The sequence below is a fragment of the Dipodomys merriami genome, unplaced genomic scaffold (assembly GCF_024711535.1).
Source record: "Dipodomys merriami isolate MVZ:Mamm:240054 unplaced genomic scaffold, mDipMer1.0.p SCAF_27, whole genome shotgun sequence".
Lineage (NCBI taxonomy): Eukaryota > Metazoa > Chordata > Mammalia > Rodentia > Heteromyidae > Dipodomys > Dipodomys merriami.
In genome coordinates, this window is record NW_027204159.1 from 19,575,593 (window position 1) to 19,590,741 (window position 15,149).

The 15,149-nt window shown below is 36.5% G+C and overlaps 1 protein-coding gene across 1 annotated transcript in view; it reads right to left on the reverse strand.

Annotated features, from left to right (window-relative positions):
• Adamts19 (ADAM metallopeptidase with thrombospondin type 1 motif 19) overlaps positions 1-15,149 on the reverse strand; it is a 251,702-nt gene that overhangs the window by 178,485 nt on the left and 58,068 nt on the right. The window contains exons 4-6 of the mRNA XM_070036428.1: positions 10,108-10,280; positions 7,521-7,604; positions 6,130-6,287 (exon numbers count right to left, since the gene is read on the reverse strand). Coding sequence (XP_069892529.1) covers positions 6,130-6,287; positions 7,521-7,604; positions 10,108-10,280 — 415 coding nt within the window. The remainder of the gene's footprint in view (positions 1-6,129; positions 6,288-7,520; positions 7,605-10,107; positions 10,281-15,149) is intronic.

Here is a 15,149-nt window from a genome sequence, read left to right on the forward strand (position 1 = left end):
CTCTATTTGTTTATGAAGTGGGAAACATTAGTTTTCTGCCTAGACTTGTGTTCATTTGGGTTCAGATCCTCACTTTGGGCTCAGGTGAACTCACTACACATGAAGTCTGAACAACAGTTTCATTTATATAAGTTTATGGAAATAATCCTATTAGGCCTTGGCAGTAGGAAGACCAATAAATCCTGTTGAAGTTAGGATTTATATTGAGCAATAAAATATATTGTCTTTAATTTCCAAGAATAAAGATGCAGCTGAGAATAAGTCTCAATGTGGAATTTTATAATGCCCTGGGTTATACCTATAAATGATTCATTCAAAACTTAAACTATTATTTGTATTAAATTGAGGTATTTCTATGTTTTATTAAAATTTATCTTACTAGTCAATGGCACTGTTTGAAATGATCTTTCAAAAGCATTGTTTCTAACGTATTTATAAGATTATTTCTTTGTTGCTTTGTATGTCCCTCCCCCACAGTATAACCCCTGCTTTCACTGTATTTGATGTTGATATAATTTGTGGAGGGGAAGGGGAAAAACAAGTCGTTTAAATAAAGATACAGGTGGACCTGTTGCAACAATGAGAAGTACAAGTTGTTATGTCGAAAACGAACTTTACAACTTTGGTGGGGGCGAGGGAGGGTTGGGTGGGGAGGTGGGAGGAGGCTGGGAAAGGATGGGAAGGGGAAACAAAGGAGGAGGCTACAGTGCTTGATAAGAAATGTACTCATTGGGCTGGGAAGGTGGCTCAGTGGTAGAGCGCTTGCCTTGCAAGCATGAGGCCCTGGGTTCAATTCCTCAGTACCATATAAGCAAAAAGAAAAAAGCCAGAAGTTGCGCTGTGGCTCAAGTGGTAGAGCGTTAGCCTTGAGCTGAAGAGCTGAGGGACAGTGCCCAGGTCCAGAGTTCAGGCCCCATGACCGGACCCAAAAAAAAAAAAAAAAAAAGAAATGTACTCATTATCTTGCCCATGTAATTGTAACCCCTCTGTACAGTATTTTCACAATAAAAAATATAAAAAAGAAATATTATTGTATCATCAAAATTCATTCATTCATTTAAAATTTGGAATCTATTTCTTCATCAACAGTCAAACCTATGCAAATATCTTTCACATGCGAGCTCCAAGATCCTAAGTAGTTGTCAGACAACAATTGTGTTCTATTCTTAAGCTACTTCGTTAGCACAATTAACCATATTTTAACACAAATATAATTATTTCACTGCCTTATTCAATATATAGCATAGCTTCTTAATGTTCTTAGATGAAGAAAAACAATGCTTATTTTGGCATCTCTAATCTCAATAAGCTCAACCTTATAGACTCCTGTTGATATAGTTACTTGCTCAATTAATAGGACTTCTTTCTTGCCATGGTAACAAAGAGCAAGTTAGTTAGATTTTTTTTCTTTTAATCAACACAATTGTGCTGGTGAAACTTATATAACATGCATATAACTTAAATGAACTATTGAAAAATATTGATGAAATATAATCTTATGTGTTTTATGAATGGTAAACATTTCATCACTACAGAAATTCACCTGTGCTGCTTTTCGATTTGAAAATGGTCAGTTACATCTCTTGTAGAATTTTTTATAACTGAAATAATCTTGATATCTATTTTTATTTGACTTTTTCACTTAGTATTATACGTTTCACATCCATTTGGAAGTGGTTTAATGAAGAATGTTCAATCTGAATATCTCAAAATAAATTCATTCACATTTAAACATATTTAAACCACTTATAACTGCTACAAACGTTCAAATGAGTTTTTCTAGGTATAAATATTTCCATTTTTCTTAAAGATATAAAATCTGATATGAGTATGTTCAATGACTGCTAACTTTTAAAGAAAATAATTTCTCTTACAAAAATTTTATATTCTCACTAACAATGGAGTTTTCCAGAAATGCCTACATTATATGGGTTTGAAACCAATTACTGTTTGCATAAATTGGATTCATAATACAATGATGTTTTCGGAAGGTGTTGAAAAGGAGTTGAGGCCTAATTGGAAGAAGTATGTACCTAGACATGCCCTGGGAAGACATGCCTTATCCCAGGCCCTTTCCTGATTCTCTGCTTCCAGGCTGCCTGAAGTAAGCATCTTTGTTCTGCCAATGGCTCCCTGGAATGAGGCTTTCTTTTACAATGGTCCTAGAAACCAGGAAGACAGGTACTCCATGGGACAGATAAATCTTTTTTTTCTTAAATTGTTTAGTTCAGGTACTTTTTGTTAAAGTGTTATAAAACTAATGTCACAACTATTTTCCTGAATTTTGTGACTTGATAATCTTTATATTTTGCATTTCTTTATGGATGCAGATTTTAATTGCAAAGAAGTCTAGATTATTGTTAATATTTGTGATTTTTGATATATATGAAATCATTGTTCTTTGCCTTTCAGGAATATTTAATTGTGTCTTTTATAAAATAAGTTTTACAGTTGCTGCTTTAATATTTAAGTCTATAAGCCTATAGAAATTAGAATTCACAAAAGTTAAGGATTTGGTTCATTTTCATCATAAGGATGTTCAGATAGCTTTATCATTTTATAAATAGGTTAAGTATCATTTGATAAAAGTAGGTTTTTTTTCATTTTATTATATTAGTTGTAAAAAGAAGTTAAAATTGTGACATACCCTTAGATGCATGACATTCCATTACTCTCCTACCTCCTACTTCCTCTTTTCCTAAACCAACCACAGTAGGCTGCACTAATTCAATAACAAAGTTTGGCTGGTAGGTATTTTTCCTAGTCTTTCTTTTCTGATGTGAAGTCAGTCATCAATCACTAATCAAAAGCCAAACATAACAGTCCAAAAATTCATATGGAACAACAAAAGACCTAGAATAGCCAAAACAATTCTAGGGGATAAAGACAATATGGGAGGGCTATCCATGCCGAACTTCAAACTCTACTACAGAGCTATAATAACAAAGACAGCATGGTACTGGCACAAAAACAGACCCGAAGAACAATGGAACAGAATAGAAGATCCAGAAATAAACCCACAGGCCTACAGCCAGCTGATATTCGACAAAGGAGCCAAAGACATACAATGGAAGAAACACAGCCTCTTCAACCGCTGGTGCTGGGAAAACTGGGCAGCCACATGCAGAAAACTAAAAGTGGACCCCAGCCTATCACCATGCACCAACATCAACTCAAAATGGATTAAAGACCTTAACATTAAACCTGAATCTCTGAAACTACTGCAGGACAGAGTAGGAGAGACACTTGAACTAATAGGCACAGGAAGGAACTTCCTGAACAGAGTCCCAGGGTCACAACAAATTGGAGAGAGACTCGACAAATGGGACTACCTTAAAATAAAAAGCTTCTGCACAGATAAAGCTATTGCAACCAAGCTAGAAAGACAACCAACTAATTGGGAAAAAATATTTACCAGCAATATATCAGACAAGGGGTTAACATCCTGTATATACAGGGAACTCAAGAAACTAATCCCTCCCAAACCCAACAAACCAATTACTAAATGGGCAAGGGAACTAAAGAGGGACTGCTCAAATGAAGAAATAAAAATGGCAAAGAAACACATGAGGAAATGTTCATCATCCCTGGTGGTGAAGGAAATGCAAATAAAGACAACCCTGAGATACCACCTTACCCCAGTCAGAATGTCCCACATCCACAAATCAGCCAACGACAAATGCTGGAGGGGATGTGGAGAATGAGGAACGCTATTACACTGCTGGTGGGAATGTACACTCATACAACCACTTTGGAAAGCAGTCTGGAGGGTCCTTAGAAAGCTAAAGATTGACCTCCCTTACGACCCAGTCATACCACTTCTAGGCATCTACCCTGAACAACAGGAACCAATATACAAGGACACGTGCACCTCCATGTTTATTGCAGCACTGTTTGCAATAGCTAGGATATGGAAACAACCTAGATGCCCCACCACAGATGAATGGATCCAAAAATTGTGGTATCTATACACAATGGAATATTATGCAGCCATTAGAAATGACAAAATAATGGCATTTGCAGGGAAATGGATGGAGCTAGAAGGAATCATGTTGAGCGAGGTAAGCCAAGAACGAAGAGACAAACAGTACATGGTCTCCCTGATAAGTGGATGATGAATCCAAAATGTTAGGTGATATGACAAAACTAACAGGACTTAAGAAACAAAGAACTCCCACTCATCTGGTTGAACCACTACTAAATATCCCCATGCTGCTGATCACATATATGGTATATAACATATGAGCACCGTTATATATTACAGACTGTGATAGACAATTTGCTCCAGGAAAGTTAGAATGAACTTGTGACTTTAAATGAGCATCATTATTCCACAATACTGTGAATTTCCGGAAATTAAGTAATCACTTAATCACAATCAAAAAAAAAAAAAAAAAAAAAAAAGAACCTTGGGGAAGGGAGGGAGGGAGGGGATGGTAGGGGGAAAACAATGGAGGGGGTAACAATGTTCAAGAGGAAGTGGAAGTGTACTTATTACCTCACTCATGTAACTGTAACCCTCTGTATAGTATCTTTACAATAAAAAAAAAAAAATTCTAAAAAAAAAAAAAAAAAAAAAGCCAAACATAATTTCCAAGCCCCTAAAAATTGGTAGACCATAATCTTGTCTCCCCCTAAAGATTCTGATGAGTCTTAGATCCAAGGTTTAATAGGGCATGTAAGTATACACATTTCTCTGGGTTATCATTCTCAGATGAAACACAGACTTTATGTTTTTCAGCTTAATGCTAGAAATGATTGGAAAGTCTCACAAACTTGCATCCCTTTGTGACTAGAAGCTACTCAATTGCTTTTTTCCTTCCAAAAACTGAACTACACAGAAAAACACTTGCTGGTGGACTGAGTCAGTTTCTATCCAATTGTACTGGTACTTGCCTCATTTTCACAGATGCCCTGCATATGCACTTGCCCAGCCACTTCCTCACACAGGACTTTTATCTCTGGTGCCCTCACCAGGGCCACTTGCTATATTAACAGAGAAATTGTGGGCCTCCCTGATGCAATTTCTTTGAGATTTAAGCTTTTCACTAATTCACTGACAACTAAAACAGTTGCTAAATAAATATCTACCAGTTTTGTGGAATTGTTTATTGCAGAATTCCAGTATCCAATACACCTGCATAGTTCAGAATGGATGTTGAACTGTATGCTTGCATAAAGATAGCTTTCTTCAGGAATTATTTAGAAATGTTTTTAAAAAATTATTTATCATTAAGTAAATAGATTTATTTCAGAAAATCATGTTATGCTGCTATGCTTTGTGGGATGTGAAATGCTATTTTTATAATTAAATCATTATATCTAAATTGAGCAAATGAATGCTCATTTATATTTTGCTAACATTGCCTTAGAAGACCCATCCATGGAAAATTGTCAATATACATTGTATGCATTATATACTTACTCCTTATTTATAATTCTTTTTTTTTTTTTTTTGTCGATTGTGGGGCCTGAATTCTGGGCCTGGGCTATTCAGCTGTAGACCAATGCTCTACCAGTTGAGCCTAAGCCCCACTTCTGGCTTTTTCTGCTTAGGTGGTGCTGAGGAAACAAACCCAGGGCCTCATGCATGCAAAGCAAGCACTCTACCACTGAGCCACCTTCCCAGCGCCCTTATTTATAATTCTAACAATTACATGTTATACTTGTTGTTGTATTCTGCCAAAATGTGATTAGTGTATTAACAATGCAGCTCATATTTATAAGCTTGATATTCAAATGAAGCTCTTCTCTGATGCAACCAGAAAATATGCAAACTATTAAAGAGTACTTTACATGGCAGTGAATGAATAACATAGAGTAACCACATATTTTGATGTTCCATTAAAAATTTTCCATTATTTTAACTAGTTCCATAATTTTAACTCATCAAAGCTGATGTCTTTTGACATAAAAATCTTAAGGGTTGTTCATTGATTTAATCAAGTGTTTTATCAAGATGGTATCTGGTTGTTTAAAAAAATCAGTTATTACAAACTGAAGGATATTGTTAAAATATTACACAAAAAGAATTTTTGAAACCAATATCTGTATTAAAAGCCACAAATTAACAGAATTACCATCACATGCTGAATTAGAAATGCAATTCAATTCCTTTGGAAAATTTACCTTGTTATAAGTATAGCTGCATCAGTTGAAGTCAAATCTTCTCTCCAATGTGTTGACATCTCTGAGTGGATATCATTCTTCTTGCCAAATTCTTCATGTTGCCACTTACAAAAACTCTCTAGCATTTTCTCTCCATGGTGCCCAATATACAGATCTGCCTGCAACAGAATGTATTTTACTTTCTGTAGGTCATTCTTAGACATACTAAGCAAGAAAAACTCAAGGCACTTCCTGAATTACTGGAGCAAACTATCAATCATAATAATAATTAGACCTGAAAACCTATTAGGATTAACTTAGTCTGAGCAAAAAAGAAAAAGAAAAAATGGTAATAGAACATTTAGAAAAATGTCAAACTTTTTATATTTCAGAAAATAACATTGAAATACCTGTTTAATGACATGGCAAAATGATAGCAAAGGATATTGTCTACTTGAAATAAAGTACAGGTAAACTAATATATCAATGTATAAGTAACACATACGGGGTTATATGCAAAGTATACAAACACATTTGCCAAAATATGATATATACAAAGTAGGATTCAAATGCTGTAAATACTTAGAATAACTTATTCACAGTTCAACAAAATGGTACTTAAAGGTTGGTGGGTTTAAAAAAGGTATAGACAAATGAAGAGAGGAAGGGGGAGAATTTACTATAATATTCAATGTGTATCCTAAAAATATAAAAAAATTAAGGAAAGGGTTGATTAAGGAAAGGGAAGAGGGCAAATAAAACAAGTTATATGGGTGAAGATGCATTATATTCATAAACTGATCTGTTGAATGGTACAAGTATTTAAACATAATAAAAATATAAAAATCTTTTAAAAATCATGTTCAATAGGATAAATATTATTTAAAATCACCTTTAAAAATTACATTTTGGAAAGCAAAGATTTATTGGCAAGATCCTTAAAAACAAAGAATATTTTATTGTTGTAAAATTGAGGTTTTAAACCACAACTAAAGGCCAATTTTGCTGGGTGCCAGTGGCTCATGCTTGTAATCCTAGCTACTCAGGAGGCTGAGATCTGAGGATCGCGGTTCAAAGCCAGCCTGGGCAGGAGAGACCGTGAGACACTTATCTCCAATAAACCACTAGAAAACCGGAAGTGGCGCTGTAGCTCAAGTGGTAGAGCGCTCCCCTTGAGCTGAAGAGCTGAGGGACAACGCCCAGGCCCAGAGTTCAAGCCCTACAACTGCCAAAAAATAAAAATAAATAAATAAATAAAAAATAAAGGCCAATTTTATGTATACTTTATTGACTCTGTGGATTTTTCTGTATTTTAAGTGAATAAAAGTATATTCCTAAAATTTTATTTACTTACCAACTTCCTGAATACAATTTCTTACTCACTTAATTGAATAAAAATTCAGTTTTCTTACTGGAGTTTCATGAAGCAGAATAAGCTTTATCACACGAAGATTGACCTGCACACCCAGACTCTTGTGTTGGAAAAGGTTAAAAACCTGAAAACAAAAATAAAGTTTTATATTAGACTAAAAAATATTTTAATTTTTTATTGATATATCAAAACAGATTTATTTGTTTATCAAATAAAGCAAATGCTTTGCTCTTTTTTTATTTTTTATTGTGAAAATACTGTACAGAGGGGTTACAATTACATGGGCAAGATAATGAGTACATTTCTCATCAAACATTGTAGCCTCCTCCTTTGTTTACCCTTCCTAAACCCTTCCCATCCTCCCCTCACCCCCCACTCAGTCCTCCCCCATAACAACCCCCCCCCCCCACCAAAGTTGTAAAGTTCGTTTTCAACATAACGACTTGTACATCTCATTGTTGCAATGGGTCCACCTGTATCCCTATTTAAACGATTTGTTTTTTCCCCTTCCCCTCCACAAATTATACCGACATCAAATACAGTGAAAGCAGGGGTTATACTGTGGGGGAGGGACATAAAAAGCAACAAAGAAATAATCTTATAAATGTGTTAGAAACAATCGCATGAATGAAAAAAAAAACATTTGAATACATATCTTAGGGTCATTTCCCACATCACCTTATCTGACCTTACTTGACTCAGACATATACTAGATATTGGAAATAAGGGAAACCATGGGACCTATGTTTCTTTGGGCCTGGCTTACTTCACTTAATATAATTTTTTCCAAGGCTTTCCATTTCCTAACAAATTTTAATTTTTCTTAAATGCCAGATATAGTATTTGGAAAGTAGAATGATTTTAGAAGTCATACATTGTTTTAAAAAACTAGCATTTCTAGCCCGGCGCTGGTGGCTCACGCCTTTAATCCTAGCTACTCAGGAGGCTGAGATCTGAGGATTGCAGTTCAAAGCCAGCGCAGGCAGGAAAGTCCGTGAGACTCTTATCTCCAATAAACCACTAGAAAACCAGAAGTGGCGCTGTGGCTCAAGTGGTAGAACGCATGCCTTGAGCTGAAGAACGCAGGGACAGTGCCCAGGCCCAGAGTTCAAGCCCCACAAACAACCCCCCCCCCCCGCCCCAAAAATAGCATTTCTTAATGTATACTAAGAAATATAAAACTTGTACACCAAAGACATGTCTTCAGAGATGATAGTATGTAAATGAAAAGGAAGTAGCCTATGTTAGTCTACACATATGCTGTGGATTAGCAGAATCTTCAGAATTCAGCTAAATATTGATGTTGTTTCTGAAGAGTATAAAATGGTCCACTGGAAAAATAGGCCAGTGATAGAAAAATTGGTAAAAACAAGAACTTCCTCATCTCTCAAACAGAGGTTCTTACCTGATCTTCTAGGATAATATTATGTTTTATTCCATTTCTTCTCTCCTAAGAGCCACTCTTTTCTTTCTTTTTCTCTGCTTTCTTCGCTTTCCTCTTCTTCTTTCTTTCTTTCCTTCTTTCTTCTTTCTTTCTTTCTTCTTTCTTTCTTTCTTTCTTTTCTTTCTTTCTTTCTTTCTTTCTTTCTTTCTTTCTTTCTTTCTTTCTTTCTTTCTTTCTTTCTTTCTTTCTTTCTTTCTTTCTTTCTTTCTTTCTTTCTTTCTATTGTTCTTGTGGTCTTGAACTCAGGGTCTGGGCGCTGTCCCTGAGCTTTTCTGTTCAAGGCTAGCACTCTACCACTTCAACCACAACTCCACTTCTGAGTTTCTTTCTTTTTTTTTTTTTTTGAGTAGTTTGTTGGAGATAAGTGTCTCACAGACTTTCCTATCCTGGTTGGCTTTGAACTGCGATCCTCAGGTTTTAGTCTCCTGAATAGCTAGGATCACAGGTGTGAACTGCAAGTGCCCAGCTTTGAGCCACTCTTTAATATAATCCTCAAGTTCTTCTCTGAAGAAATGTTATCAAGTACAGTATACAATTCGGTCAAAGGATGCATGTGGTACTTAGCAGCCAGAAAATGCTAGATATAAGCTAGATTTCTCCACACTAAAAATTGTTGACTTCATTGAGCTATCTGTGTTTCTGCTTGTTAAAATTTTATCTAATAACTATTAAGTTTTATTCATTAACTTGAATTATATCTGATGTTCAGTATTGCATAATTTATAAATTAAGTGGGACTATGAGCATCTATTTTTATACCATTTAACCATTAATCTATAGACAATTGGTAAGACTTTGCATATGAACAAACATTGTAATATTTCTGTTAATATCAACCAAAGGCTTTTAAATGACCAAAAACAAAGATAAAATAATAAAAAGCAAAAAAAAAAAAAATCCCAGAAGAAAAGGTTTGCCACATTAAAACAAATCACAAAGGCAGAGGTGTTTTTGTTGTTACCATTGTTATTGCTGTTGTTCTGAATTAGATATGACCCCTTTTTGGCTCACCCTGGAGATGGATCACTTTGGTACAACTCATTACCAAATCAGTATTTTATGATACTAATAAAAGAAAGTAATAACAATGATTTAATTATTAAAGAACTTCATTATACATACTCACACATTCTTCCTTAGAGTTTCCTTGCAAAAAATTCCAAGCACTTTAAAGTTTGCCTACCATATTTAAGATGGTTAGAATGAATCTCCTGGCCGCATCTGCACCGTGATAAGAAACCATTGCCGGGTCTGCAACCACTACCGTCTCTATGTTGTATTCTTGAGATGACTTATATGAACTCCGTTTCCATCTTCCACTTTCTGCTAATTTTTTAGACCTAGGTCTTCCTTTATCTGGAACAGAAAAATAGTATTATTGTATTATGTTTAAGTAATTATACAAAGGAGTTGTAATTTAACAAAGCAGTTTATGAATGTAATACGTCTTGGTCAGTGTCACCCCTTTCAAACATTCCCCCCCCCTTCTCTGCCAATCTACTTCCATTTTGGTGAAAGTAATAACATTAATCTTTCAAAACAGTGAGCCAAAACAGAAAGTCTCTTGTATAGATGGAATCTCATGGGCACATGACTTTTGATTCTGAGCTCAAAAACAAATGTATTGAAGTTGCCACAAGTTACGTTTGCTATGTAATTTGTGTGCTTCATTTATCTTGTATGTAAAATAAAAAAATAAGCTGGGTGCTGGTGGCTCATACCTGCAATCGTAGCTACTCAGGAGGCTGAGATCTGAGGGATCACAGTTCAAAACCAACCCAGGCAAGAAAATCAGCGAGACTCGAATCTCCAATAATCTATATAAGAAAAATAAAGCTGGAAGTAGGTCTAAGGCTCAAGTGGTAGAGCATTAGCTTTGAGCAAAAGAAGCTCAGGGAGATGGTGGAAGAGAAGCTGGAGGCTGAACAAGCTCTCTCATAGAAAGCAGTTTTAGTATTCCAGTAAACAGTTCTAGGCTAGAGAATGACACCAGGTGTGCCATTACAGTACAAAGAGTTTGGCCAGAGAGGGAAAATCCAGGCAGCTTGGTCAAGGAGACAGATCTGAGCACTTGCTGGTAGCCGCAGCTGTGGGGGCAGCAGCCACGGCCACCATACCAACAGAGAAAGCCCGGGACAAAAGTGCCAGATACGGCTTGCAAGTGGATTCTACTCACCACCAGCAAGAACTGACAAGGAGCAGAAATCTTCATCCTGCTGATTAAAGAGCAGGGTTGGCCCAGGAACCAAGAGTCTGGCATGAGTAGAACCCTGACATCCTCAAACCTTCTCACAGAGCAACAGTAGAAAGGTTGCTCCTCCCCCACCACCTGAGAAGATCTCCATCTTTGATACTGACAAAGACAGGGCCCAGCAGCTAGCTTCAATGGAGGCCTTGGAAGAAAACAATTGAAGCCATTAGCAAGTCACAGGAACCTGACCTCACCTGCCAGGCTCACCTCTACCCAGGGGAAAGTTACCCTCCCAGGCAGAGGAAAGGCTGTCCCCAGAAGAGTGACTTTCATCACTGGGTAAACAGAGCCAGAGTCTGCCCCTCTCTATAGCAGCCTAGACAATCAATTGAAATTCAGTAAATGTAAACCCTGAGAATGGCTCCAGGCTGGGCTCTCTGAGCCCCTCAGGGAAAAGCTACTGATTGCTGATAGGCCTTAACCCTACCCAGAACCTAGCCTCATCACAGCAACTCCAAACTAGAGGAAACAGCCATCTCCCTCTTTTGTGATACTCAAAGATCTCCCTCCCATTGAACTAGCCTGGAAGGAGGATAACAAAATCCTGGGTAAAGCAGAACATTTTTCTGCCTGCTTAAACAAACTGACTTAAGAAACCATTCACACCACAGGAAAACCAAATACCACAAACAGACCAGAGACTCCACCAAGATATTGGTTATGGACACAGGGAAGATACAAGAACTTCCCCTCGCCACACCACACCCCCCCCAAAAAAAAATCAAAGAACTCTTTTTTTCTATCTATTTTTCATTATTATTTTTCATTGCTTTCTTTTTTTTCTTTTTTTCATAATTTTTATTTTAGGAGTGTATGTGTGTGTGTGATTTTTTTTAAATATCTTTGGAAATTTTGGTCCTTTTTTTCTTTTTCTTTTATTTTTTTCTTTTCTCTTTCATTCTTTTTTATGTGACTTAATTACTGTTCTGCTCATTCCCAGATACATACCTGTCGTTGATTATTAGACCTTATGCCTCATTGTGTACATATTTAATCCAGAAATTTATTACTCAGTTCACAAACTCTTAGGCTTAACTTCCTTTATAGTACCATTATTTCTTTACACCGATGTAAATTTCAAGTATAATAATTTTAAGAATTTTTATTTTTTCATTTTTCCTTTCTACCATTCCCCTCCTCTCAACTTATCCTTTTCTTCTTTCAATATCATTTCTCTATACTTACATAATTTTAAGTGCTTCATTTTTAAACTTAAATTTTGTTTTTCCATTTTTTTTCTTTTCTTTTTTTTAATCTTTCCCTTATCATTTTGTCCTTTCCCTCTCTGAGATTAGGATTTGGTTAAAATTACTCTCCTTTTACCTCTCCACATCCCTCTAATCCTATTCTTCCCCACAATTCTTCCTAAAACTAATAATACTGGTTTGCTGAATCCATCTTTGATGTTCTTAGCCCATTAATCCATAGTTGTTTGATGTTAAATAGATTGTATCTGTTGAACTAGACTGTATCTGCAGCCATTTTGACTGTGCAACTACAGGATTCTTGTTGATGCTTGCCTTAATATAGTGTTCTAGCACAAAATTGGTGTTACTTTCCATACCAAATGGGCAGAACAAGCCAGAGAAACACCAGAAAAATGATAAGTTCGTGTATCTCAGCCCCGACTCAGGATAACCAGGCAACAGAACAGTTAATGAAAAATCCACAGCAGAGTTCCCAAAAACCTCTACAAACACTACTGGAAAACATGGTGAATGAAAACATTGAAAACTTGCAAAGAAGTCAGTGTGAGCATGATAGGGAGTGAGACAAGGCAAACCAAAGATTAATACAGGAACTTCACAAGCATGGTGAGGCTAACCAAAAATTACTACAGTAATCTTGTGAGCTAGAAGAAACTACTCAAAGATTAATACAGAAATTGTGTGAGCATGCTGAGAACAGTCAAAGAGAAACACAGGAATTGTACTAGCAGGCTGAGAACAGTCAAAGAGAAATAAAGGAATTGCAGGAGCATGGGGAGCTAATCAAAGAGTAATACAGGAATTGCCAGAGCAAGATGAGAATAGAGGAAGATCAGTAGAGGTATTCATGGAATCCATAAACAGACACCTGAAGGAATCCAGGGAGACCACAAAGGGAATGCTGAATGGAGACACTCAGAAGGAAAGGGAGTCAAAGGAAATCATAACTAAACAACTAAGTGATTTGAGAATAAACACAACACCAAATTAAGGAAGTAAAGAAGTTCATACAAGATCTAAAACAAAGCTCCAACAAAGAATTTGAAGCCATCAAAGCTGACCAACTAGAAGGAAAGGAAATAAAAAACAAAGTAGAAAGTCCTGACAGTAGGTTAGATCATGCAGAAGATTGAATCTCGGGGATTGAAGACAGCCTAGATATTACAGAGAAAGGACATACAACTACCCAAGAGAAATCCAAGAAATATGATAGATCTATTCAACATTTGTAAGACACCACCAGAAGGCCTAATCTGAAGATAATGGGTATAGAGGAGTGCCTAGAGATAGAAGTTAATGGTCTGGGAAAATTTGTTTAACAGGATCCTAGCAGAGAACTTCCCAAACATGCAAAAAGATAGGACTATTCAGATACAAGAAGCATTTAGAACCCCAAATAGACTAGAACAGAACAGGACATACCACCGTCATATTATAATCTGCACAGGATTAATTCAGAACAAGGAAAAGATACTTAAAGCTGTCAAGGAGAAAAGATTAATTACCTATAAAGAGAAACCAATTAGAATCACCTCAGATTTCTCAGCGGAGACAATTAAAGCAAGAAGAGCCTGGAAAGATGTATGTCGTGTCCTAAAGACAAACAACTATCAACCAAGAATGACAATACCCCACTAAGCTCTCCATCATAACAGAAGGTCAAAGAAATCTTCCATAGCAAAGAAAAACTGAAACAATATATCTACACCAAACCAGCCCTACAAAAGATACTTAAAGATGTCCTACACATAGAAAACCAAGAAGACCATAATACAGGCCAAGAAACCTCACTCATATTGAGAATCTAAGAACCACAGGAAGAACTCTATTGCTCCCAAGAAGATGGATAACATGGCAGGAACTACCAAACACCTCTCAGTCCTAATGCTCAACATTAATGGTCTTAACTCTACAATTAAGCGACATTAACTGTCTAGTTGGATTAAAAAGCAAGACCCTTCTATCTGCTACCTTCAAGAGTCACATCCTGGGGCTGGGAAGGTGGCTCAGTGGTAGAGTGCTTGCCTTGCATGCATGAGGGCCTGGGTTCTATTCATCAGCACCACATAAGCAAAAAAAAAAAAAGCCAGAAGTGGTGCTGTGGCTCAAGTGGTAGAGTGCTAGCCTTGAGCTGAAGAGCTGAGGGACAGCAGCCCAGGCCCAGAGTTCAGGCCCCACCACCAGACCCCCCCCAAAAAAAGAGCCACACCTTGCCCATAAAAACAAGTACATTTTGAAAGTGAAAGGCTGGAACAAAATCTACCAAGCAAACAGCCCCCATAAACAGGCGGGAGTTGCAATCCTAATATCAGATAAAATAGACTTCAAATTAAAATTAGTGAGAAGAGATAAAGAAGGTCCCTACATACTAATTAAGGGATCTCTACTACAGGAGGATATTATAATTCTAAATATCTATTCACCAAACAGAGCACCCAAATTCATCCAAGAAACACTACTTTCCCTCAAATCTCACATAGATCCAAAGACATTAATTGTTGACTTTAACACACCACTATCCCCACTAGATAGACCAACTCAGCAAAAACTCAACAGAGAAACTGCAGATCTAAACAACTGCATAGATCAACTAGATTTAACAAACATCTACAGAATATTTCAACCAGCAGCATCAGAATACACATTTTTCTCAGCAGCACACAGAACTGACCACATTTTAGGTCACAAAGCAAATTTGTCCAAATTCAGAAACATTGAAGTTATGCCCTGCATTCTCTCAGACCACAAAGGAACAAAATTAGACCT